This window comes from Carica papaya, chromosome 9, assembly GCF_054855325.1.
Source record: "Carica papaya isolate Zhongbai chromosome 9, ASM5485532v1, whole genome shotgun sequence".
In the NCBI taxonomy this organism is placed as follows: domain Eukaryota; kingdom Viridiplantae; phylum Streptophyta; class Magnoliopsida; order Brassicales; family Caricaceae; genus Carica; species Carica papaya.
Genome location: NC_142317.1, coordinates 31,790,702 through 31,817,567, shown reverse-complemented (window position 1 = coordinate 31,817,567; position 26,866 = coordinate 31,790,702). Strand labels below are relative to the sequence as shown.

Sequence of the window (26,866 nt, the reverse complement as noted above, 5' to 3'; positions counted from 1 at the left end):
TGTGATCTAAATTCTGTTCTACACCGATTGAAAAGTTCTAAGATTCAAACAAGGGTCTTGGGGTTCCGCAGAAACAAATATAATAAGTACCACATGTTAAGAATAATTTGTTCACTTAAAACAACCAACTATCAATTACACCAACAAAGAGAGTGAGTTATACAAAATATGTTACAGATAAATATTTATAATATATTTAAGAAAAATGTTAACTTGATATAATATAAATTATTGAATTTTGAAAGCATAACTTCGCCAATTACATAATAATCACTTGTAGTATAACATGGTAACTATTATTTGAAAAACCATATTATAAACTCTTACATGTTATGAAATTGTACTAAATTTCTACAACTTGTTACCACTTATTTTATGTAAGCATTACAATAGTCTACAACTTATTACCACTAAAAGTTATAAAAACGAATACTTAAGTTATGTAAACTTGTTGTCACATATGATATAAAATATTAACATCCTTATATATTTTAGTTCCAAATTTGCAATGCAATTATACTAAGAGCATATGAAATTATTACTATTTATGCACGAAAATTACCAATATAGTTATGCATTATCACAAAAAATATTAGAAACAATATAGTTCATTGGTTATCTATGTTTGGTTATCATTTATAGGCTTAAATACTACTAATTATTTACAAACTCGTTACTTTCACAAAACACTTCTATGAATTGTCACACAAATGTTATAATTCAAATTAACTATCTAGTTTTTGTTACCATTTTTGTTATTTTATTCAAAGCCTATGTTTTATTACTGTATATATTTTGAATTATTATATGTTATTTATGATTTCTCACGACAAGATAATGATGGTAGAATAACAAAATCAGAAAATATACATGATAATAATTTAATAAATAATGAGTAATTATGAAATAAGAAAGTTAGAAATAATGAGGTTAAGTTGTAAAACGTAATTTATAGTTACCATTTATCATAAATTAGTTTACTAATAAGTAAACAAATCAAGATTTAATGATTTTCAATGACCATTAGCTGATTAACTATGCAATCTAGTGATTTATTATAATTCAATGTAACTAAAATGAGAATAAAATTTTTCCAAACAAGTAGTATGATATAAAAATATATATATATGAGAGAAAGCCTAAGCGCTCGAATTAAAAATTAATGGATGAAAATTTTGTAGAAGAAAATATAATGATTCTTAAGGAAATTATCAAAGTTTAAGAAAAATACTTTTCAAGCAACATGAGTACTTAGTCAAAACTTTGGCATGTACACCTAGATGAAAATTATGAATTACACTAAATTTAGTCATCAATCTTTTTTTGGTATTTAAAAGTATCTAGAAATTTTAATTTGATTAATTTTTTGAGACCCTCTCGTTCCTCAACCTGATTATCAACTTGGTTTTAGTTCCTTTATTCTAAACTTCTTGTAAAGCTCTCTTGAAATTATTATACATGTCATAACCATTAACATTTAAGTATTTCATTAGAATTAGCTAATTGAATATTCTTGAGTCACAATCACTGAATGGTTGTAATTTGAACATACTTGGCTAGAGCTTAGGTTGTACAAATTCAACATGGTTACAGAGAAGGAAATCGTTGTACAGATTTGTTAGCTAATTATGCTTTTCTGGACCCTCCTAACTTCTATTTCTACCGCTTACCTTTTACTGATCTCATTCAAATTACCAGGGACAGTCTTGTCGGAATGTATCGGTCTAGAATGTGCAATGCCTAAACTCTATTTTTGTATCTTTTTTTTTTTATTTTAAAAAAAAAGTAGAACCAGTTTGAACTCTCTAAGGCTCTACCGAACTTTCTTAGTCTCATAATCATACCTTAACAAATGTTTGACAATGTATAATTTGGACCAACTCAAATCTAAATCTATTGTATTCAAATAATTCTAATGCTACCTAAACTTTAAAGATATATTGATTGTATTGTTCCTAACTACTCAAACCTCTCTTTTCTACACCCAAGATCATTGAAGTCACCTCTTATCGTCCTTAAGCCATCATTTTTTTGCTCAATTATTCCACTATTAACATCTTTCTTCCTTAACATTAAAGATATAATTCATGTAAATGAGGGCTATAATATCACTTTCTTTGTTCATGATTTCTAAGTTTTAAGTGAATGAATTGTGATGATTAGAAAGAAATTAGGCATTAAATTTCTTATAATTCTAATTTTGTTGAATTTGTTCATGAACTTCACTTAAGTGAATGCAATAAAAATCTATCTATTAGAAAAAAAAATTTCCTATTTAAGCATTAGCTTCAATCTCTATCGAACAAATAATACAAAATTATTATATTTTATACAAATTAACTTCATTCAATTCAATTCAATTCAATTCGAGAATAAAATCATTTATTTATTATTTTAATCAGATTTTTATTTTTAGTAATTATAAATTAAAAAATAAATTTTATAAAAATTTTGAACTTGTTCTAAAATATAATTACAAGATTAATAATTATTTATTTTTCTTTTTTTTTTTTGTAAATTTGTGAAGAAGGATAAAAAAAAAATTAATTAAAAAAAAAAAGAAATAAGAAATAAGTCGCTTTCAAGGTGTTGTTTGGAGTTGAAGACGTGGTCAGATCAGATCGCCTCCACCCACCACTCATCCCTTCTCGTTTCTGATTGGCCTACGTTTACAAAGAACCATGGGCCCCACTTTCCAATTAAAAAAAATATATAAATACTTTATTTATTGCACAGGTAAATATTTATTAAAAGTTATGGAATAATATTATATATATATATATATATTATAAAATTTATTTACACAATAGAGAATGCAATACAAATTCTGAATTTTATTCCTTTCTTTGATAATATTTATCTAATTCGATTTTTTTGAATTTTGTGTATAAATGTAAATAATATAACTTAGCAACAACCATCTTGCTAAAATAAAAATGTAAAAATAACGATTAATTTTCGAATTAACAAGATTACATCATGAATAAATAAAATTTCTTAAGGAATTTATTAAAATTTATAAAAATTTACATAGAAAACAAAAGGAATAATTAAACCAATATATATGTGTATATAAGTACACATCCTGAATTTGAATTTAAAATTCAATTTTGATAAATTTTTATTTTTCAATATGTTAAATCTATACATGTTTTCAAACTGCTAACTCTCTCTGACCACTTATTTGAATTTAAGTGATAACTCAAAATTGAATTGGGTTCTACTATGGGCTAAATTCAACACTATAAAATTAAAACAAAGTTTTAAACTTTATTCCAAAAGAAAATGTACGCGGACAAAAAAATAAAATTTTATTCAATTGTGATATATCTATTGTCACACATATGCCAAAATATTCTATCAATTTTAATAAATGATTTGATTGAAGTTATTGCAAGTAGAGCAAAAGTTATCTAAAAATTAATAAAAACCACCATTTTTAGACATGAATTAAAATTAAAAATTTTGTATCGTGCGCTAAACTAAGACAAGAAGGTGCGAGACAGTGTACGCGTAACCTCGTATTATCTTACTTTACAACTACTTAATCTTTCGCTATACTCGTGCATCTTTTCATCTCATCATTATCATTATCGTTATCGTTATCGTTATATCGAGTCTCCTAGTTTCCGATGCTCAAATTCAGAAGATATGCCTTATTTGAAGTTTTCATGGGCTGAAGATACAATGGGCTTGAAGAAGAGATGGGCGGGCTGAGTTTGATAAAGATTTAAATGGGCTTAGGTTCTAAGAAGTGAAATTGTAATTGGTCGGCTTGTTCTTATGGGCTTTTCCATGAAACAAAATTCATAATAAATACTATATTGTTATCATAGTAATAAAATGAAATTCTGTTTAAATTAATTGAGACTAAACTATTTATATAATTAATACTTATATTTATGTTATTGATTATTTTCTTCAAAGTTATGAACATTATATGTGCAATTAATTGGTACCCACTAACTAGCATTAATATTAAATTAATATGAATTATTTATAAGGTGTAGTATATTATATTAATTGAAAAAAAAAAACAAATTTATATTAGACTTCAATTTCAAACAAATTATTTTGGTCTTAACAATTTTTCAACCTACAAAAATCAATAAAAAAAAACTGAATCTTATCTTGAGCAATTGATAGAGTTGAGCAGTCCTTTTTGAGTTCTTCGTAATTTTATTAAATAAGGAGAATATTAAAGTGTTCTGTTACTTTATGAATATATTATGAACTAATTGTGGTCGACTTATAATATTTGATTCGGTAATAATAATAACTTATTAATGTGTTATTGAATTTACAGTCATTAAATTATGTCTTATTTCAGTGAGTCATCACAGTTCTTATAATGCTTCTCTTTAAATTATGGAGTGTTAAATTATTAATGGTAGATGCATGATGAAGCATCCCATCAGCTCATCCATTTATGTTCATCTTGTTTGCTAAATATTTTATATTTTTTTAATTATAATTTATTCTTTAAAATTTAAATTATATTTTAATTATAAAAATATTTTTTACTATAATTTAGCATTCGATCTATTCTAAATAATTTTATTTTCACCAACCACAAATTTCCAAATTCAAACCAGCAAACTCCTGTATCACATTGTCCAAATTCCCCCACATTAGTAAAAGTTATATTTAAATTTAGTTAGTTAATAATAATATTGAATAATTATAATTATTCAATAAATCACATTTTAAATGTCTTGCGCTAAGTTAAATAATTTCTTAATATCTCTTTAAAAGAAAAAAAAAAAAGTAACAACTGAATGATGAATTTGACATTAACATATCAATAATAAACGTATAATGAGTCAAATTCTCTCTCAACAAGAAGCTTTCAATCCGTACAACTCCATAACTAAGTACAACTACCTTCAAGTCAAGGCACATCAGACTCATGCTATTACAAGAAATTTTATGTTTTCGAGAGATGAAACAGATCGATATTAAAATCATGAATACCGACAACGAACATATCCAAATGAGTTTTAGTTAAAAGGAGAGAGTGTGTTATTGCATAGAATGCATGGTTGAAGATTGTTGTATTTCCATGTACTAGATTTTTGTTTTTGTTTTTTTGTTTTAATTTCTCTTCCTAATTCGAACTTGAATTCTTTTTTTTTGTTCAAAGTTATTATAATTATATTTTTTTAATTTTCAATAAGTCGCAATGTTTTTTATTTTATTTTTCGTTTAAAGTTAAATAGAGTCAATACATGTTAAAGAAATTAAAAAATTATATCGTAAACTATAACAAAAAATATTTTTAAAATTAAATTGTGTTACGAGCAATAATTCTGAGCACCAAATTAAAAATTTTCTCGTAATGTTAGAGTTTATATTCTTTTTGTTGATTAATTTAAAATTAGTTTGCAAATACTTCTTATAATTCATATTGTAAGAGTTTTTCAAGTGAAATGAGAGTAGAGAAAATTTCTTCCTAAAGTACGGGGTAAGAAGTGTGGGCAAAATTGTGGCACGATAGTATAGAAGTCGAAGAAGTACATCAAATCATCTTAACTTTATTGATTAAAACTTTTGATTTGGGCAAACCACAATAAGCTTTAAGTTCTTGAAAGAGATAAAACATTAAAAATAGTTGAGGGGTGGCAGAGGTTGGCTTGAAAGTTGCTGATTCTTTACCAAAAATGAGGCATGAATACCAAAGTGGGTTAGGTAAATTTCCTGAAATGTTGACATGCACACACCCATGTCCATTTCAACCATGAAAACTCAGTTCAACAACAATGAAATTATCCACCTCCATGCCCCAACACCCTCATTGATCTTTCTTCATCACAAAGCATTTCTCCTTATTACAATCAACCTTTGCCTCTAGGCAAAAGCATATTCCCATTCCCAAAGTGTTGAACCTTTCTTCTTCATCCTTCGGCTCAACATAAAAAAAAAATACACACTTCCATTCTCTGCATATCTTACCATCCTTTCACATCATAAATTCACCACCACAAAAGATGCCATCCTTGCCTCTTCCATTTTCTCATTGCCTACAGATTCTATTGCTGCCAAGAGACTGCTTACCGCAGCTCGTGAAAGTTGAAAAATTTTACCCTGACTAAATAGATTTTCGAAAATAATAGGAGAATCAATGAAATTAGTAAAATATTTATCTTTCCTAAAACTTAAAAAAAATTAGAATAATTTAATAATCGAACTCAATTCTACTCGTGAAAATAAATATTTTTTCTGATAAATAAAGTTGAATAATTTTCATGGAGGAGTTGTTTTCACATGTATGTATTTATGAATGTGTGGTGGGAGGATGGAGAGCCCAAGCTTGGAATATTCTCTGAAAACTACACAATACAAGGCCCAGGGCCCCAGTCCATAAATACAACTCTTAAAACTTTATACCTGATGGCACACACAGTACTCATGCTTCCTTTTCATCAACTAAAAAAAAAAAAAACTTCAAATCTTTTAAATCAAAATTTAAATTAAAAAACTATAAGGATTTAGTTTAGATACTTTTTATACTAATTTATATTTATGATTGTGTTAGCTTAATAAAATAATTGAAGAACCGATTTTTAGATTAAATAGTTTAATTAAAATTTAAAAATTTATATAATAAAAATAAAATTAAAACTAAAGTTAAATTAAAACATAAAAATAATTTATGCTAAAGGAAAAAGAAACCCCTCTTATTATTCTCTGGACTTCCTCTACATATTCTCCATTATTTCTACTTCCACTGAAATATGAGAAGATATGGGACAAATTATTAGAAGTGTGAGGTAAATGCGGTAAAAAGATTCTTATATACCACCATGCATGTGTTGTGTGATAAAATAAATAAATAAATATATATATATATCTATATGCATGCATAAGATATATATATAAGAGTTAAAACTTATAAGATATGTTCTTCTAACGAACCAGTCCTAATCTTTCGAAGTTGAGAACATAAAACCAAACATTGAACTTGGAGCAAGCTTACGTCTTCCTTAACCTAGCCATGCACAGGTTTATATAGTCACTCCAATTCATTGCCATAAAACAGAGTAGAAGGTTAATTAAATTAAAAAAAAAAAAAAAACAGAGTAGAAGGGACCTACATGGTATGGGTTTTGCAACCACACAGGAGGGATCCAGAAGATTTTCTTCAGATTGCAGATATCAATGCCAGAAATATTATTACTGTTTCTTTAAACAATCCCAGCTGAGAGTTAAATCATGTAGGAAAATTAACAAAATCACCTGAGAGATTAGATATGGAAAAGAATTAGAATCTTGAGCCTCTCCTGTTCATCTATAGACAACAGAACTAGGTTAAATGAAATTATCAACCAGAAGTTACCAAATTTTCAGTAACTATTCTAGTACCATTGAGGTTAGATAAACGGCAGCATATCAATTAGATGATTCTTCTTCACAAGACGAGATGTTTGTATTCACATGTTATTCTTCTAAGATAAAATTATGCCCAGACACCTACTTCATTATGTAAACTACTTGCTTCCACAGCCAACCCCCACTTTTCCTGCCTTTTGATTCTAATTATGGTCTTTTAACCAGAGTAAACTAATAGAGGGTGGCAATACATGGAGGTAAATGCCAACCTGGCAGGGACCCATGAATTAAGTTCTTAGCCACCCAATTTTGTTGATCCAGTGATATCCCTGATCATGCTTCCATTATTTTATGGGTAGATCATATCCACACATTTTCATTGAAGAGAGGAAACGGGTGGCCCAGAAAGGAAACCCTGTATGCCAGGCAACACCATATATAGAATGAATGTGCTATCAGTGAGATGAATCTAGTAATAGTAGGGTAACGGTAAATAGCAACAAAAACTAACTTGAGAGCTCTATAAGAACATGATCAAGAGACAAAATCACACATCTGACAGCCTTGATATCAAGGAATAGAAATAGATTCATGCAGAGAAACCCCAACTACCAAGGGCAAGTCCTTATTTAGGTAAGAAAAAGATGGTCAAATTGGATAATATAAAGATAATGCAAGTAAGCAAAGCATTGATCTCTCAGATTAGCTTTAAGATACAGTGGTCTTACCACTACTAAGGTTAATGATTGCAAGAGTAAGCATGGATGTGGCTTGCGGGACATGTCTGAAAAGCTGGACTCCAACTTTACCTTCAAGCACAACGTAAAACTAATCTTTCCATCGAATGTAGTCCACTTGATTCTTTAAATTAATCCATCTATTGATATGCTGGTGGCAATAATCTAGCATCCTCTGTGCAAGTAATGTCCACCAGTTAATAATGAACTTCTTGGATCTGTACAGGAAACTTAAGAAATTATGTTTTAAATTGGAAGTGCTTGCAGGATTATGATTAAGAATACCTCTTCAAGTAATGCAATAGAATGTCTCAGATTGTCTCATTAGTGAATTATTTGATTATTCATCTCATTTATGGTTCTATTTTAGTTTATGGTTCTATTTTTCAAGTCATCTTATAGATGAATTACCATCTCTCAGACCCAGCCTGCCTCAACCTCTTCCTTATTTCCCATGAACAGAAAAAGAACTGTCAACATTAGAAATGTAAGGGAAAATGACTAGTCCTTTTCATAGAGTCTAGACCTTTCTCTTAGGATTGGACCACCATTTTCTCATCTATATATATGACTCGCAACTAACACTATCATTCCGATTTGAGGAATTCCTTATCAAGTCCTCTATAACCAGAGATCTCAAATAGCTAATTCAGAAATAATAATAATAATTGAGAAGGAAAATGGTGGGCATGTTTTCTGCTTACATTCTATACCTTTTCTATTTTTTATTTTGCGCCCAACCTTCCCATTAATGGTGTGGTCTTTGGTTGATTCATATGCAGGATGAAGCACATCAGTTAAACATATGGGAAGGTTATGTAGACTGGAAAAACAAACCAGCCAAAAGAGGTCTTCATGGTGGCATGCTTGCTGCCTCCTTTGTCCTGGGTAAGTAGAGCTCTAACAACTTACAATATTTTCTTTTTTCAGTATTTCATGTGCTTTATTATAAAAGGCAGTGTGATCATTCTAAACATGTCAGTGTAACTTCAGCAAAGAAGAAACTGTCAGAGGATTATTATATTTATATCTGTGGTATTATATATATCATCAAAGATTATGAAACAAACTCAGAATGAATTTCTTATATTGTTGTGAACCTTAGTTGTGGAAATTCTGGAGAATCTAGCATTCCTGGCGAATGCAAGCAACCTTGTGTTGTACCTGTCAAGGTTCATGCATTTTACTCCATCCAGCTCTGCAAATATCGTTACCAATTTCATGGGCACAGCGTTCCTTCTTGCTCTTCTCGGTGGCTTTCTGGCAGACGCTTTCTTCACCACCTACCACATCTACTTGATTAGTGCTGCAGTGGAATTCATGGTAAGATTCTAAAGAATGATTATGCTTCAATTTTGTATTCATTACTATCACATGATAAGATGCAATGTTTGTTTTGTGAATCCAATTAAATAGTCATGCTTTTTATTTTTTTCTAAGCACTTGCTATGAACCTTTAGTCCCACCACACGTGGCACCACCAATTGATTTATGTCTGTACTATATCTTAAACTGAACTGTGTGTTCACATTGGCATCTTCTTCCAAGAAATGTCATGTGCAGCAGCAGTTGAGCTTAAATTGATAGGAGGAGAACAATTTATTGGGTCCAATTTGTTTTCAACCTCAAAGAGGAGAATTAGAAGAGTAGGCGACAAGAAGGATTAAAGTACCTCAGAACCCACATCTGCACCCACCTATTTGATTATGAAGTAGCACAACAGACAGAGCAAGTGGGGATAGAAGTTGGGCAAGAGAGGACCCAGTAGGGTATTCTCAGGTCCCTTTTGAGCATACCGTTACAAGAAGGAAATAGGCAAGAGGTGGTGGACTCACCACTGGAATATCTATTGGTTCTTTCAAGTCAGACAACAATCATATACTGACTCATCAATAGAAGGCATGTGCTAACCAAATAGAACATATCCTGATCAGCTCTAGATATACATGGTTTAGCCTTAACTTTGCAATTTGTCCTACTTATCTATCATATCAACATAATCAAGACGAAATATGAGCAAATCCTATAATAATATGAGATCAGAAAGAGAGGATAAAATTCAAAGTATGCCCTCTATTAGCAGTGTCCAACCACACTTCTCACTGACCTGGGTAGGCCCAACAGTTTCACTAAATAATGTGTGATCTCGGTAGAAGGAAATAAGGTCGACATGGTGTAGCATGTGATAAATTGATCAGCAATAGCAATAACTGAGTCAATCGAAATGAAAATGATGAAAACTACATAAAATTAAGAGTCTCAACATTCCAGTTCTAGGTTCACGAAACCAACCAATCTTTGCATGGCTATTGTGACCAGAGTCAACTCGATGCTCTATGAACCTTGTTCTGCCTTTTCTAAGGATTCATGAGTGATTAAAAGTGCATTCTTGAAATTCCAATAGATTGAAGGTAAAAGATCATCAGTGGTATATAGATAATATATTCCAAAGTCCAACTATAGGTTTTGTGTTAAGCATACCAATCTTGACAGCTATGACAACCAAAAAAATTTGAATGCTCCATGAAACCCTGGTTAATCCATTCTAAGAACTCATAATTGAATCTTGAACTCCTATACATCAGAGATTGCTTAATTTTTATTTTATATCTCAACTAACCATAAGCAATGGAACAGGGTCTGCTAATACTCACATGCCAATCTCATATACATTCATTGGAACCGGCAACATGTTTGAAGACAAATGCCAGCACTTTGTGCCAGGAAGTTAATGGCCAGAATGCAGTGATTTTGTTTGCAGGTCTCTATTTAGTAGCTCTGGGAGTTGGAGGAATTAAAGGTTCACTGCCCCCACATGGAGCTGAACAGTTTGATGAAACCACCATACAAGGAAGGAAGCAGAGATCAGCATTCTTTAACTACTTTGTTTTCTGCCTTGCGTTTGGGGCACTAATTGCAGTAACTATTGTGGTTTGGGTTGAAGACAACAAAGGCTGGAAGTGGGGACTTGGGATCTCCACTGCAACAATACTCATCTCCATCCCCATTTTTCTCCTTGGTTCTCCTTTCTACAGGAGCAAAGTTCCTGCAGGAAGCCCGATCACAACCATGTTTAAGGTAAATTTCAGATAAACAAGAGCATAAGAGCACTACATGTTCCAAAGCTAAAGTCTTGCTAAGTAATCCCGTTTCATTCATTTCCTACAGGTCCTGGCTGCAGCAATTTACAACAAAAGCAAACCAAGGACTTCTAGCAATGCTGTCATAGGCACAGAGACAAGTTCATCCCCCAGAACCGAGACAAGTAATGGAGAAGATACAAATACCAAAGAAATGGGGCCAAGTCAAAATCCTAGAGAGGGACTCACATTCCTCAACTCGGCATTGACCAAGAAACCTATTCACCCTATGTTACAATGTACACAACAGCAAGTAGAAGACATCAAGATAGTACTAAGGATTATACCCATCTTCATGTCCACCATCATGCTAAACTGCTGCCTTGCTCAGCTCTCCACTTTTTCTGTTCAGCAAGCAGCCACCATGAATACAAAAATCGGTTCCACAATTGTCCCACCAGCTTCTCTCCCTGTCTTTCCTGTCATCTTCATCATGATCCTTGCACCAGTTTACAACCACATTGTTGCCCCATTTGCCAGGAAAGTAACCAAAACCGAAATGGGAATCACTCATCTACAGCGAATTGGAATGGGGCTACTTCTCTCAATAATAGCCATGGCAGTGGCAGCTCTTGTGGAAATAAAAAGGAAGAGGGTGGCAGCAGAATTGGGACTAACTAATTCTACCAAACCACTACCAATCACATTTCTTTGGGTAGCTTTGCAGTACTTATTCCTTGGATCAGCTGATCTTTTTACCTTAGCTGGGATGATGGAGTTCTTTTTCAATGAGGCTCCATTAAGCATGAGGTCTTTAGCCACAGCTCTCTCCTGGGCATCTCTGGCCATGGGATACTACCTAAGCTCAGTTCTTGTATCAATAGTCAATGGCATTACTAGTGCCTATAGACACACACCATGGCTCTTTGGTAGCAACTTGAACCACTATCATCTAGAGAGGTTTTACTGGCTAATGTGCGTACTTAGCGGATTAAACTTCTTACACTACCTATTTTGGGCCAGTCGCTACAAGTACAGATCAACATGGCCTATGAACTGAATATGTTACGACCACAAACAGGTAGTTTAAGTGTCTTTCTATATATTTTTCCATGTCAATTAAGTCTGTAACTGTTTCTTACTTGAGTTGGGTCTTCAATGAAGCGAATTAGAGAGATATTGAAAGAATATGCTTTCCACTTGGTAACCATATCCAACTACTCAATATCACACGAAAACACCACCATTCAACTCTTTGACTACGTGACAAAATCCCCGTTCCTCAATACAAACTATTATGTTTCCTTTGGTTCATGTCCCTGTTAATTACTAGTCAATTGCTAGTTCTAACTTTCACATTAGCCTTAATATACATAATTAGAAAACTTTTTGTGGTTGAGTTACCACCACCACCATCTTAAATTTCTTGATTGTGAGAATTCAACTCCTACCTTGAAAGGTGGGAATTGAATTCCAGAGTAAGGAATTCTAGTTGGGAATATGGTAACTAAAAAAAAATTATGTTCTACTTATGCATGTTAAGGCTAACGTAAAAATTAGAATTAGAAATTGAGTAGGAATTAAAAGAGAATTGAACCAAATGCAACCATAGAGTTATTAAAACTGAACTTCAATTACCAGAACAAGTTTCAGATAGCAGTAACAACAAATCTGCATTTAATGCTCTAGGATATTCTATCTACATTAAAGAAAAACAACCACAAAAGAAATATGGCTGCAAAGTTACACTCCCTATGGGTCAGATCCAGAGTTATGTTTGATAAAGTAATACGAGCCTCAATATGGCAAGCATGGATCCTTACATTTCTATATCTCCTAAAAACTTATCGCCAGATCGCTGTTAGGTGAAAAAAACAGATAATTAAAATAATTTTTTACCCATCAGGAAGGAGATAAAAAGTTACTGAAAAACATGGGCTAGCCGAAAACATATATATATATATAGATACACAGAAAATAAATGTTGAATCCGAGTTACACTGAGTTCCTCGAGGAGAAAACCCACAGTGAAGCATATTGATATAGTAATGGCCGCCTTCCATATGATATGGCCAGCTAAAATTAACCACGCAAATACATGGGACTGATTACTACCACTGAATATACGCAATTTATTCATCGAAATATTCATCATAAAAACTGGCATAGACGCATTGCAATGAACAAAGCTCATTAAGAAAAGGAAAAATAAAAAAGAAGAAACAATAATTTCACCCAACGCTATGATTGTACCCCAAAATAACTCACCACTTCACCAAGCTCAATCACGATCTTAATTAAGTACCGGTCAATATAGGATCTTCACTTCTACGGGTCCCAACAAATAAATGTGCATATTCTTCCCAACTTTTCACGGCAACCAAACAGGGAATTGATTTTTCTCAGCCATGCTTGAATTGTGACCCTAAGGTGATTAAACATCAGAAAAAGATGGAGAACACAAAGCAAGGCGATAAAAAAGGGAAGGAAAGACCTGAGAAAACCTGGCAAACCAAGTAAAACGTACAGAACCACCATGGAAATGGCAGAGAACCAAATGCACCTCTATAAACGAAAACTGAATCACTCGAAGAGGAGATGCAGATTTTTCTAATCTTACAAATCCATGTTTGGTTAACTTCCACGAGACGGAACTGAACAATGCAGCATGGGGAAGAGACGAGCCGTTCCTCATATTTTCTCAGTCTGGTGATATAACGTTAACGGTTAATATAGAAATTATATGTTATTTTATTTATTAATTTAAATTTAAATAATATTTTATTTTTAATTAAATTTAATTTATATTTATTTTTTATACGATGTAATTAGTAAAAATTTATTTTAAAAAAATTTAATTCATCATTTTTTTAAATTGTAATAAATTATTTTTAAAAAATTTAATTTTAATATAAATTTATTTTAAAATATTTTAAATTATCAAAAAAATAAATTAAATAAATAAAAATTTAAATTTTATTCACATAAAAAAAAATCTCATCGTTAAAAAGAGTTCATTTTCATTGAAATTTTTAACTTATTATTTATTATTTTTTATTTTATTTTAATTATTGTATAAGAGATTTTTTTAACTAATTACTATAAAGGATTTAAGATTGTAATTTATACAAGGATTAATCGTAATATTTGAACTCAAAAATCAAATCAGAATAATTTTTTTATTTTTAATAAATTATATAAATAATTAATTTATTTTATTTTATTTTAATTTTATTAAATTTAAAAAAAAATTAAAAACAAGATGTTAAATCACAAAAAAAAAAAGTTTAACCACGTAGGACAGCTCGGTCAACAGTCCCGGTGAACCAGAGAATGCCACGTGGCAACCCTGCTGACATCGGCATCACGTTGGAGATCATGCGAGCGATCCGCGTGTCCGACAATTTGATGGTCCATATCTCATCATGCGCGCGTGAACGGTCCAAATACATTCTCTCTTTATACGCGATCGAACAATTAGATTCAATTCGATCATGTGGTCCAAATTCATTATCCAAATAAAATAGATCCAATGGATGAAAAAATGTCACGTATTCCTGAACGGACAGTTCAGATCGACACATGGTGGGTCTTTAAGCATCTTATTCCAAGGGACTCTAACCCTAGTCGTACCAGTCCTCGCTAGAGAAGGAGGACCAGACGTCGGAGAATGAGACCGACCATCGGCCGCCAACATACTAGAGCCACTGCTGACCGTCGAAAAAGGTAAAATTTTCTCTTTTCTACTTAAAATTCAATTATGAATCTCCCTGTGGCTATATCAGAGCAAAAGGGATGACAAATGAACCGAAAATCTCAAGAAAAACCCGACAGAGCTGCCGTGGCCAAAACCCAAAATCCTCTCTGATGACTCCCTTCCCGTTTTTCATTTCACACGATTCTTAACCACTGTGTTCACTGTCTCTTTCTGGTACAAGTTAGCCAAAGAAGAACCTTAGTCACGAAGGAGGATCGAAGGAACCGTCGCACCTGGAGACCTCGCCCCTTCCCCCCTCCCCCATTAGTAGGTTTCAGTTTTTTCTTTTTCTGGCCAACCAAGGCTTCCTAAATGTTTTTTCGTATGGATACGTGTAAAACTGGTCAAAACCAGGCAGATTGAGATGAATCGCCGCCGTGGGCGGCAAAGCTGGCACTAGAGTGCGACGGCGCCGTCGTGCTAGAATTCTAACATATGTCGTAAAGGTTTTTCAACACCAATTTTAATTTTTTGGGATATTTTTGGGTATATAACGGATATTTTAATTTTCACAGAAAAAATTTAGGAAATCTGGAGATCGTTAAAAGGTGTAATATATGACACGACATTTCGAAACACCGATACAGATAAGAATCTCTCATCCTACTCCCTATTACGGTAAATTGAAGTTTAATAATCGAATATTTTGTATTTATAAAAAATTAAAAAAAATCCTAAAAATAATTACAGATCATTAGTGAAGGCAGAAACTAGTTAGTATACGATTGCCCTAACTCGTCTGTGTTGTCCATTTAGTTTTCTATACTGCCTAAATTGCTTATTGTTCTACCATGTGATTTAAATTATTACTTTTAAATTATTTTCTCATTTATTGATTGTCTAATCATGATTTTTATCTAATTGACTGATTTTAAATAAAGATTTTAATTACGTTCTTAATTGTTGAAGTATGAAATTATACTGTTTGCTTAAATATCATTTAATTGATCTGTGAATATAAAATAAGATGTTAGTATGCGATTGGTGGTTGTTTTGTTGATGAGGATCTATATATGAAATGCTTACTTGGTACCATGAGAAAGGGTGAATGAACCCATTACATAGTGAATCATACTATAGACATTACCTCAGTTGAACGAGGGTGAGAAGTCTTATACTGGAAGAGTTTGGGAGATATGGTTGACATTCATACTAGATGGAGTATTGAAGCGATGGTGTGTTTGGCGCGTATTACTGGACAGGGTATAGGAACGGCCGAATTAATTGACAAATCTATATATTAGGTTCACGAGTAGGAAAAAATTCTTATAAACCCCCAAAAGTACTGGTAAACAATGAATGAAGTAAGTTTACTATTATTGTTCATGTAAATATATCAAAGAATTATATTCGAATTTATCATTTTTATATATCGTTTTTGAAAACCTTGCAACAGTAAGTATGAAACAAATGATTTTTTTATATTAAATTAATTTTCTCAAATTAAGGGTTCTATTGGTTGTTTTATGATTTTTACAAATTTCCGATTTTCTGTCTCAGTGATTAGCGTGATATTCTTACTGAGATAGTGTAACTCACTCTTTTATTAACTATTTCAGATCAAGAAAACCAAAATCCAGATTCTAATCAGCAGGAGGGTTGTGAGTATATTAAACTCCCGGAACTCGTCAAGTGCTAGTAGAAGTTAACTTTTAGGACATTTATTTACTTATTTTAATCTTTTATTCGTTTCTGTTTACGAACCGCTGTAAAATGGACATTCTCGTACTCCTATTGAGCGTTCTAATTTATTGTAAATTCTAACATTATTGTTTATTTCCGCATTTAGAATACAAATTCATGTCCTATTAAGTTTCGAACCTTTGCACTAATTCTTATACTTTTAAATTTTATACATGATTTGATTTGAAAAATGCAAGGTCGCATTAAGCAGAGATGTTTGAATCTTAATAAATATTAAGATAATACTTAGTTTGATCAAATTAAATCTACGTTATTATATAATCAACTTAATTAATTACTAACTAAATTACAATTTTAAATTCTTTTATGTCTAACCCGCAATATTTATTCCATTATGTATTTTGTCCAAAATAATTTAATCAACTATAAAATTTTATATCTAAATCCAATTAAAATTAAAATCCCCATATAGTGATTAGTGTTCCTTCTTAATTTGAGTTTGATCTCAACATAATCATATTAACACTTTAAATTAATCAAATTTACTTACAAACTAATATTAGATTTAGTAAAATTTCTAACCCATCTATACTAATTTATCATGTAGATATATTTTTTTCATCTATTGTATCAAGTCCTAATAATTAATCTTTATTATATGTATTTTTTGGATTGATAATATCTTTTAAATACTTTCAAAATTATTTAAAAATTATTGTAGGACTATATGTAATGAATAATTATACATAGTTATTATACATAATTCTCGTTATAGTAAAAACTTCATGAAAGAATAATCTTGAAATCATTATATTGAACTTATTTACATAACAAACAATTTACATAATTAATTATTATATTGTCATCGTCATTAATGTCCAATGAGATCAAACAGCTTCTAGAAAGTTCTTACTACGCAAAACCTAGTGGGAAATGGTAATTCTTTTTTTTTACTGATCTCTGTGAAAAAAAAGTAGCAAAATTTACCAGATTTAGTAATTTACACTCCAAAGCCATAAAAAAAAAAAATCTAAAAGGGTAAAAAGAAATCAGTCAGCTTCTTGTAAGCCACCCAACACGACGGAGCCGACGAACAGGCCAGCGGCGGCGACTCCAAGCGCACCGGCGACAACAGCCTGTACGGCCACCAGCCCGACCGAGTCGTCGGGAATCAGAACAATTGTAGCCACCGCGGCCACAACCGCAGGTAACGCTGCCGAGGCCAAAGCAGAGGGTGATGCGGTGACGAGTTTCTCCAGCAGGCTGAGGAGACCGAGCTCCTCCGCCTTGGATAAAACCCCGAGCTTCTCAATCGACGAGAGAGTAAACCCTAGCTCCTCTGCCTTCGACAACAGTCCCGTCTTCGACAAGTTGCTCAGCACCTTCCGCTTCTCCAGCTTCTTGAACACGTCTACTTCAACCTGCTCGCTTCCCTCGTAGAATATCCCCGCCCCAAACCACTGTTTTTTCCAGTTCTCATCGTACTTGTTTACCTGAAAATTGAAAATAAATAAACAAAAATGTAGGGATAGAAGCAAAATTTCTTGAAATTGATCGTTGATTTTGATGAGACAGACTGATGATTATTCAGTTGAGGGAGGGACCTTTTTCCTGGGGGCCATGGAGACGATTGTCAGTTCCCGATGCTGCTGATTGGCGGAAAATTGGCGGGAAGAGTGGAGGCGGTGAGGAGGAGAAAGGAAGTGAGAGTGTAGGAGTGAACGGAGGTGAGTAGCTGATGATGGTACTGGTGCAGTGACCGCCATTGATGAATGCTTGAAGTGCATTGAGGTGTATCAGATGGGATGTTCATTGAGGAAGAGAACTGCCCGCCTTAGATGGGTCCCATGTAATCTCCACATCAACCAATCAAAGCGGTGGTATTCTGATTTTATCTCGCAGATGGAATGACCATTATGCCCCTCCATATTTTGAGATTTAACTGCAACTACCCCGAGCGCCCAGTCTGGTGTGGCCCATTATCCAAGATTATATGGGATTCTAAATTCAGCCCAAGATCAAGTTTACAGGATTGGAGTTGTGAAGTTTCAAGGGGACGTTTAGATAAATTCTGATATATTTTTGAGATTTAGCAGAGGAAGTTGCAGCATTACTCTGTTCTAGGTAATAAGGTGGCAGCCAAGAATAGCAGAGAAAGAAGAAGATATTTAACGAGCCGAACTTGTGAGCTTTTCCTGGAGGCGCGACCATAGGGCAAAGGTTTTCCCAGCTGCTTCATCGTCGGCCATGGCTCAGAATGGAGGTGGATTTGACTCGGGTCTGGCAGCTTGAGCACTGAGAATGAAGTGCTAAGAATGCAAGAGAAACAAGAAATATTTGTCTTAAGCCCATCTTGAACCAGTGGCTATGGAAGAGAGAACAAGAATTACGGATCTGCCAGAGTCGAGTCAAATCCACCATAACCACCTGTATTCGCAGGAGTTGTGAGCCAAGCTTAGGTCACTTTTCCTGGAGCCATGTTGCCTCCATGGCTTGAGCATTCGTTCTTTTTTTATTTTTAATTTTCAGTTTTTTATTAAAAATTAAATTTTTTATATCATATTATCATACACGCGATATTTACGTGAATATTAATTCAATCAAAATAAGACAGTACTTTCAATAATAATATTAATATACATTAGTGGTAAACGAATAAATAAATTTTATTTTAAAAAAAAAATATAGGGACTAAAATTATAAAAATTAAAAAATATTGGTTAGAGTATGAATAACTAATTAATAGGACAGTTTGAGTATTACAACAGAGATTATAATAAATTTAAAATTTTTAAATTATGAAAATGTAACTGGAATATATCGTATATCGTTTTATTTTAATATTTTTTTATCAAATAAAATTCAAAATTATATACATCATCTCCTTCTTCATCTTAATAATTTACAGAGTAGCATGAAAATTACATTTATCTAATTAGCTATTCATGGAAATTCATCATCACTGATGTTATATCATTAAATTGTTATAACTATCTATGGAAATACCAAAAGGAACAAATAAAAGAAAGCATAGAACTAAATTAATATATAATAACAATAATGAACCTAAACGAGATTTTTATGTCTATGTAACATTTCTAGTATTTTTAATCTCAATAATTCTGATTTGATTTCATATATTAAAGAAATTATAGTTTGAATTTTTCAATTCATGATTTTTGCTTATCATTTCGTGTTATACGTGTGTATTTCTTTTATTATTTTTGAACAGAATTATATTCATGGCTTTGTTCAGTATGGAATCAAAGTTATTAAAAAGGATAAATATATGTTTTTCTAAATTAAGAATTGCAGACTCTCAAGAAAATTAAATTTTATCGCGATAGTCATTCGTAAATAAATCAAGTATTGTATTTATCTGAATTTTTTCTCAAACCAATTTTTGAGAATTATATATCCGAAATTTCAGAGTTGTGTATACCCTATTATATATATATATATTCAGACAGACGAGGCAGCAGAGAATTTTCCAGTTTGACTCCGGCACGGATCTGCGTCAGGGGATCCCAGCCGACGAACCTCTGTTTCTCTCTTTTCCCAGCGTTTAATTCCTCGTTGGACTTTTCGCTTCGTCTTTTCATCTCGACGAATCCGCGTGATTCTCTCTAATCCGAAGACCGTACTTGTAATCTTCCTCTGCTATTTCCTTGTATTTATTTTATTTTCAAATTTTCAATTTCATATGTCCTTCTCTGCAACTTCCGCATCACTTTGATTTTCTTTTTTCCATTTGAAAAAAGATTTATAGCTTTACGTCTAAACTCGTGATTGCTTTCTTGTTCCTTTTCTAACTTTGGAAACCTCTACTTGGGCATCTGCGAATTGCTTAATTAGTTTACAGTGTTGAATTATATTTCTTGGGTATCCTTATTTAATTTCTCAAGAAAAATTTTGATTTGTAATCCCAATAGGGTTTCCCATTGTCAATGAATGTGAAATTAAAGGAAACCATTTGGCTTGTCTTTCCAGGAAAGACAGCTGTTTTCATCCAATATTCGAATTCAGAGTATCTCTTAATGGAGTTTTTTATTTTAGTTTTTTTATTTCAACACCTTCTTTTATCGTATCTGATTGATTTCCATCCAATTAAAAATAAGAAAATGTCTCCTTTGGTTGTATCGTGATGGAGAGTATATGCTGTATTCACCCGTTTATATTTTTAATATATGTACGTATGGCGTGGTTTGCCAGGATTATCCATCCCCAGTTATTAATCTAATCAAGAATAGAAAACTAAGATGACCAAATCCTTGTGCATATTAATTTTATGGATTAGGACATACAAATATACTTTTTTTTTTTTTGGGTCTTTGAAGATTCTTATAAATGTGAAATGGATTATGAAACTTCCCTAGTTTTTCATTGGTATTTTGTTGGAACTTGGAAAAGGTTATATATTAAAGCTAGATATCTACTGAGAGGAAAAGAATGTGGGGTTGGCTTATCTCTTGGGTGTTGACTTCCCGTGTTGGTAAACTCTTTTTGGTTGTAGTTATCGCATTATATATCAGTATTAATATATAAAATGGATTGGCATCTTCATATACAGTATATGAAATAGACCTATAACCACCTTTTTATTTAGTATATGGTCAAGTGCAGAAAATATCTCTAGCATCTTGTTTTGTCTATATAAATCAATTGTATTGAGCTGTTGTTGACATCTCATCTTGTCTTGGGTTCTTCTCCTCAAAAACAAAAAATCTCCTTGTCTCTTGGTTTCTTCCCCTCAGCCATTTGTGTTTGTTTACTAACTTGTATGTCTTCTCTCCTTTTATTTATATACTTATGATAGCTTTCTGTCACTCCATTTCTGTGTTAAATTGCACTCCAAGGTAGGTGAGTTTATGTTCCAAGCTGAGATGGTGATCCCTGAGTATGCTTCTGTTTATCTTCTTGTTAGCTTTTGATTTATTTAACACGTTTTTGATTTAATTTCGAGGATGAATGTTCTCCATTTCATTCAGGCAGATCAAATTTATAGGCTGATAAGGCCAGTTCCATTTTCAAACATAGTTCTAGTTTTATTTTATTGGGACTATTACTGAAAAAATTATGGATATTCTTTAAAAAAAACAAATAAATTATGACTTTTTTACTTTTTTACCAACAAATATTGTGTGAAGTCACATTTTGATGCAGTTTTTGATATAAAGTTGGGTATCTCTTTGTAATCTTGAGTTATTTCAAATATTTGTCAAATAGCATATTACAAGTCGTTTTCTAGGATCTTCGCCAGAAGCTGGCAAGGTTTTTGGGTGTCTTTGTGTGTATTTGCACACATTTATGTATGAGTATTTAGCCGTGGGTATTAAATTTCAGCTTCAATGAACTGATCTATGCAAGTGATCTAATAATGACATTTGTAAGAGATCCGCTGTATAATGAAATATGTTTTTGCAAATATCATTAAAGAGAAAGCACTTGTATCCTCTTCTTGTACTAAACTACTAAATATTTTCAAACATATTAGGTGTAGAGAAGATGGGTAATCTGTTCTGTTGTGTACAAGTTGATCAGTCTACAGTAGCTATCAGGGAGAGATTTGGAAAATTTGATGATGTTCTTGAACCTGGATGTCATTGCCTACCTTGGTTTCTTGGGAGTCAGCTAGCGGGCCACCTTTCACTGAGGTTGCAACAGTTGGATGTACGCTGTGAGACCAAGACTAAGGTTGGCTATATCACTTAGCTGTTAAGATAATTTTAAGTTATTTGATCGTGGCATTCTCTGTTATTGTTGTGAATTTGCTTGAACCAATATGGTTCTTCTTTTATGTTATATTCTCCAAACAATATGATGGCTTTCTTCTTTCCCTAGTCGCAGTCTTGTGCTTCTGGACTTGTATTATCTCCACCAACTAGGGTATAGTGACACAGATAAACAGTAGGAATTGATTCTGGTTGTTCGTCTCCTGATCAGATGCTAAATATGTTATCATGTCTAAATTTGACCAATCTGGTTCAATCTGCCTGTCTGGTTTAGTTCTGGAGATAAGGAGAACACCTGTTAAAAGTTATTAGCATTGGGCATAGATTTAACTCTCCTTTGAAAGAAGGTCCGAGGTTGAAATTGCCTTTCCCAAATTCAGCAATTAATTGGGAAAAAGATTGTGATAATCTATATGTTCCATGTTTCATATAATCCAATTCATTTAGTATTGCAAATTTTAATATGGTTCTTGTTAGTCCCAAAGTTGATAGTTTGTGAAGTCCGGCGTCAAAATTTGCCTCACTGTGATACAGCTCCAGTAAACTGATCTTTGTGGTATCTCGTTTCAGGACAATGTATTTGTCAATGTTGTTGCATCTATTCAATACCGTGCGCTGGCTGATAAGGCAAATGATGCTTTCTACAAACTGAGCAACACGAGGACTCAAATTCAGGCTTATGTTTTTGATGGTATAAAACAAATACTTGTGTCTGCATGGGATACTTTTGATTATAGTCTTTGGTCTTCTGTGGTTCATTTAACTGTTTGTATTGTAATAGATAAAATAAGCTTAACATGGTTGGATTTTCAGTTATCAGAGCAAGTGTTCCAAAGCTAAATCTGGATGATGTGTTTGAGCAAAAAAATGAGATTGCTAAGGCTGTGGAAGATGAACTTGAAAAGGTAATGAAACTACAATTGGCCCGTGCTTGTGGTTGTTTGGGATCTGTTCCCTCACTTCCTTATACCAAAAAAGAAAAAGAAAATATTAATTAAACTAATTGCATATTCTGTGATTTCTTGAGAAATTTAGACTTATGATGATTGAATTTAGTATTTATTATGTTCAAATGCCATGACACTGCGAGTTAGTTGTTGTGTTTGGTGACACTTAATTGTGTGTTATCTCTCAGGCTATGTCTGCTTATGGGTATGAGATTGTTCAAACACTCATTGTTGATATTGAACCAGATGAGCATGTGAAGCGGGCGATGAATGAAATTAATGCTGGTAAGATTCGCTCTCAACTTTGTTGATTAGTTAAACCATTAAGAGTTTCCCATTGCTTGGACTGAACCAATTCATATGACCTACGTGTGCTTTTAAACCTTGAACTATAGTGTATAGACTCTTTTAACTTGATCCTAGAAGTTATAATTGATGGCTGAGTGCAATGGCTTTGACATTATCATGATATATTGATCAATCTAGTTACTGCATGCTCACTGGACTTTATCAAATAGACTTTCTTGTTCCATTCGTTCATGTTTATCATGGTGTTTTTATCACTTTATGTGGTCCTTGGGGAAGATTTGAACTTTGGACTGAAACGTTAATATCAAATTAATTTTCTGATATGACTTCCATTCCAGCTGCAAGACTGAGGGTGGCAGCTAATGAGAAGGCAGAGGCAGAGAAAATTTTACAAATAAAGCGAGCTGAAGGTGAGGCCGAGTCTAAGTACCTTTCAGGGCTGGGTATTGCTCGCCAGCGACAAGCAATTGTTGATGGCCTGAGAGACAGTGTGCTTGGTTTCTCTGTCAATGTTCCGGGGACTACTGCAAAGGACGTGATGGACATGGTCCTCGTCACTCAATACTTCGACACCATGAAAGAAATTGGTGCTGCTTCCAAATCCTCAGCTGTGTTCATACCTCATGGACCTGGTGCTGTTCGCGACGTAGCTACTCAGATTCGAGATGGACTTCTACAAGCTTCCTCGCATCAATGAGTTTGTTACTTCTTTTATGGTCTTGTTATGAAGTGTGGGACTAGATGCTTATCCGTCTGATTTGTGTATTTATGTATTGGATAATTGTTTTCTGTAATTGAGCCCTATTGCTTTATATGTATATTAATTATGAAACGAGAGTCCTGATGCTGTTAATACGTGTTTAAAAACTCTTGGAATGAATGAAGAACTCCAGTTTTCATTATCTTATTTTGGGAATATCTGGCTACTGTGTCTTGTTATGGTAAATTAAAATCATGTACAATTTAGTCTGCCATTTCATTAGCTCACACATTTGCCAAATTTTATTATCTGTTGTTACTATTTTTATTGCTTGGATTACTCAAAATCAGATTTGCCAAATCCTCACCCTTCTCAGGGCGTAATTTGCTCGTTAGTAGAAAACCATCTCTCTCAATCATCCACTCTCCAATCTCTCATCTCCATTTATTTCATTTATTGTAGGATTTATATTTCCCATAAGATAGTGTAACACCCAAACTCTTATTTATTATTTTTATTGAAATTTTATAATTTATTCATAAGAGTATAATTTAATTTAATTGAAATAAAAATAATAATAATGATAAAAATAGTTAAAATTATTTTTTGGATTTAATTAAAAATAATTTTTTTAAAAAAAGGGTGAAAATTTGAATTTTAGAAGTGTTTTTGAAAAGAAAATCGAAAACCGAGGGTCAAAACGTAATTTAGAAAAGTTGTGCTATGTCAGCAGCCCCGGCCAACCAGAACACGCCGCGTGGCAAGGATGCCGACGCGGGAGGCCACGCGGGACGGAGCCACGTGGGCAATCTGCGTGCACGCGATCGAACGGTCCAAATCTCACGCGTGTGGACGGCCCAGATCTCACGCGCACGGACGGTCCAGATCTCACGCGTGCGGACGACCTATATTGAATCACGCACGGACGGCTCAGATCGCATCGTGATGGACGGTCCAGATTTATTCCCATTTTAATCGCGATCGGACTGTTCAGATTAAATCGTGATGGACGGCTGAGATTAAAAGGGGAAGGTTATAAATAACCTCACCCACACCCGACCCCAACCCTTAGCCGCCAGTACCCTCGCCGGAGAAAAAGACCCAGTCACCGGATGAGCCGGCCGCCGCCACCCGCTGTCACCCTAGAAGATTTTCCGACCGTCAAACGAGGTAAATTTTTTTCTATTGGCTCGCTTTTCGATGCTGAATCCGTATATGGCCAAATTGGAGCCAAATCACTGGCCAATCGGCCGAAAAATACCGCCGAAGTCCAGCGGCGCCGCGACGACTTTCCTCGATTTTTGTCTCTGATGAGGCCCTTCCCGGTTCCCGTTCGATACAATTACACCACTGTGATCAACGTCCTTTTCTCTGCAGGTTGACCGGAGCAAAATATCGAATCACGACTCGCGCCGGAGAAGCCGCCGCACCCGAGAGCTCCGCCGCCGGTAAGTCTCGATTTTTCGTGATTTTTTGGCCCACCGAGGGCCCTAGAGTTTGATCGCAGGAACCAATGCAAGTTTGGCCAAATTCGGCCAAAAACGGCCAACTCGAAGCGGATCGCCGCCGCGGGTGGTGGTGCCGTCGCCAGAGCACGGCGGAGCCGCCGTGCTGGAATTTCGAAATTGGCCGAGTAGGCCCTGGGTCTGATTTTTAGTTTTTTCAGGACACGTGTAGATACTGGAAGTGTGTTTCAGTTTTCGGAAAAAAATTTAGAGAATCTAGGGACTGCTTGAAGGCGCAATGTAAAGCCGATTTCAGACTCCGAAACAAGTAAGGATCTCTCACTCTATTTTCTATCACGGTATTAAAGCTCAATAAATGATAAAACGGTATTTCATGAATTAATAGATGTGTATAATTGCTTAAGGTTGCTAATGGAGCCCGAATCTGGTGTATTTGTCGGTCAGTTGTTGTTTGATCTATTTTATAGTTTTAAATGCAGTATAGTACGTAATGTGTTTATTTTATGATTTCGTATGCATGAATTCCGGTTTCATTTATTATGGTTTGAATTATAGTGAACCTAATGTTGTGTTGTTTTATTTGGTGTTCATTACTAGTTTACGTGTTTATGTTTGATTGAATAATTGAGACTAAGAAAAATGGAAAAGGTTATGTAAATTGATAAATGGATGATGTCGACAGCCTAACTAGATATTCTGGGAGATGGTGGACGGACCGGGTCCGTAGGGAACCCTACCGGGAACGTGGTCTCCCATATCGGACGGGGTATGGAGACCTTATGTGTTTTAGCGCCCATACCGGACGGGGTATGGGGACGGCTCTGGAATCAAGTTATTAATGTGAATGGTTCACGTGTAGTGGGGACCCCCTATGGATCCCCATGGATACTAGTAGGCTGATAAAAAAGAAAAATTGTTGTCTGATGATTGAAAAACGAGAGTTTGATATGTGTTATGTTACAAAGTATGTATGATATTTATGATGTTATTGTTTCTCATAAATTGTCTTTCATGAATCTCACCGAGGTAAGTGGACAGTAAATGTTTTTATTATTAATAAATGAGTTTGGTATAAATTATGCTCCATTGGTCGTTTTTGTTTTCTACCAACCTTTACTCCTGTGGCAGTGACATAGTGTGATGTATTTACTGGGATAGTGTTGCT

General features: G+C 33.5%; 3 protein-coding genes and 1 long non-coding RNA gene across 19 annotated transcripts; 2 read left to right on the top strand and 2 right to left on the bottom strand.

The window, feature by feature from the left end:
- Nucleotides 1–5,514: 5,514 nt before the first annotated feature.
- On the bottom strand, nucleotides 5,515–13,840 carry LOC110819814 (uncharacterized). Of its 14 annotated transcripts, XR_015816098.1 has the most exons (6): nucleotides 13,415–13,840; nucleotides 9,167–9,349; nucleotides 8,058–8,241; nucleotides 7,095–7,236; nucleotides 6,916–6,988; nucleotides 6,561–6,727 (listed from the first exon to the last, which is right to left on the bottom strand). It is a non-coding gene; the product is annotated as an uncharacterized LOC110819814 (long non-coding RNA). The 14 variants fall into 14 exon arrangements; XR_015816103.1 differs by lacking the exons at nucleotides 6,561–6,727; nucleotides 6,916–6,988 and adding an exon at nucleotides 5,515–6,088; XR_015816094.1 differs by having other exon boundaries at nucleotides 6,916–7,236.
- Nucleotides 8,536–12,460, top strand: LOC110819813 (protein NRT1/ PTR FAMILY 4.6-like). 2 transcript variants are annotated; one of them, XM_022049126.2, is made up of 5 exons: nucleotides 8,536–8,749; nucleotides 8,849–8,954; nucleotides 9,172–9,389; nucleotides 10,704–11,144; nucleotides 11,235–12,460. In XM_022049126.2, exons 1-5 carry the CDS (start codon nucleotides 8,747–8,749, stop codon nucleotides 12,204–12,206), a joined length of 1,740 nt encoding a protein of 579 aa, XP_021904818.2. In that variant the 5' UTR covers nucleotides 8,536–8,746; the 3' UTR covers nucleotides 12,207–12,460. The 2 variants fall into 2 exon arrangements, with proteins under 2 accessions (XP_021904818.2, XP_021904817.2); XM_022049125.2 differs by lacking the exon at nucleotides 8,536–8,749 and having other exon boundaries at nucleotides 8,843–8,954.
- A 3,631-nt stretch (nucleotides 13,841–17,471) lies between the features above and the next one.
- LOC110819693 (transmembrane protein, putative (DUF1118)) lies at nucleotides 17,472–18,386 on the bottom strand. Its single transcript, XM_022048979.2, has 2 exons — nucleotides 18,152–18,386; nucleotides 17,472–18,040 (listed from the first exon to the last, which is right to left on the bottom strand). Exons 1-2 carry the CDS (start codon nucleotides 18,332–18,334, stop codon nucleotides 17,597–17,599), a joined length of 627 nt encoding a protein of 208 aa, XP_021904671.1. The 5' UTR covers nucleotides 18,335–18,386; the 3' UTR covers nucleotides 17,472–17,596.
- Nucleotides 18,387–19,988: 1,602 nt separating this feature from the next.
- On the top strand, nucleotides 19,989–24,442 carry HIR1 (SPFH/Band 7/PHB domain-containing membrane-associated protein family). Of its 2 annotated transcripts, none has more exons than XM_022048997.2 (6): nucleotides 19,989–20,193; nucleotides 22,042–22,241; nucleotides 22,850–22,970; nucleotides 23,093–23,184; nucleotides 23,415–23,511; nucleotides 23,874–24,442. In XM_022048997.2, the coding sequence occupies exons 2-6, from the start codon at nucleotides 22,053–22,055 to the stop codon at nucleotides 24,230–24,232; spliced, it is 858 nt and encodes a 285-aa protein (XP_021904689.1). In that variant the 5' UTR covers nucleotides 19,989–20,193; nucleotides 22,042–22,052; the 3' UTR covers nucleotides 24,233–24,442. The 2 variants fall into 2 exon arrangements, with proteins under 2 accessions (XP_021904689.1, XP_021904690.1); XM_022048998.2 differs by lacking the exon at nucleotides 19,989–20,193 and adding an exon at nucleotides 21,139–21,325.
- Nucleotides 24,443–26,866: the final 2,424 nt, after the last annotated feature.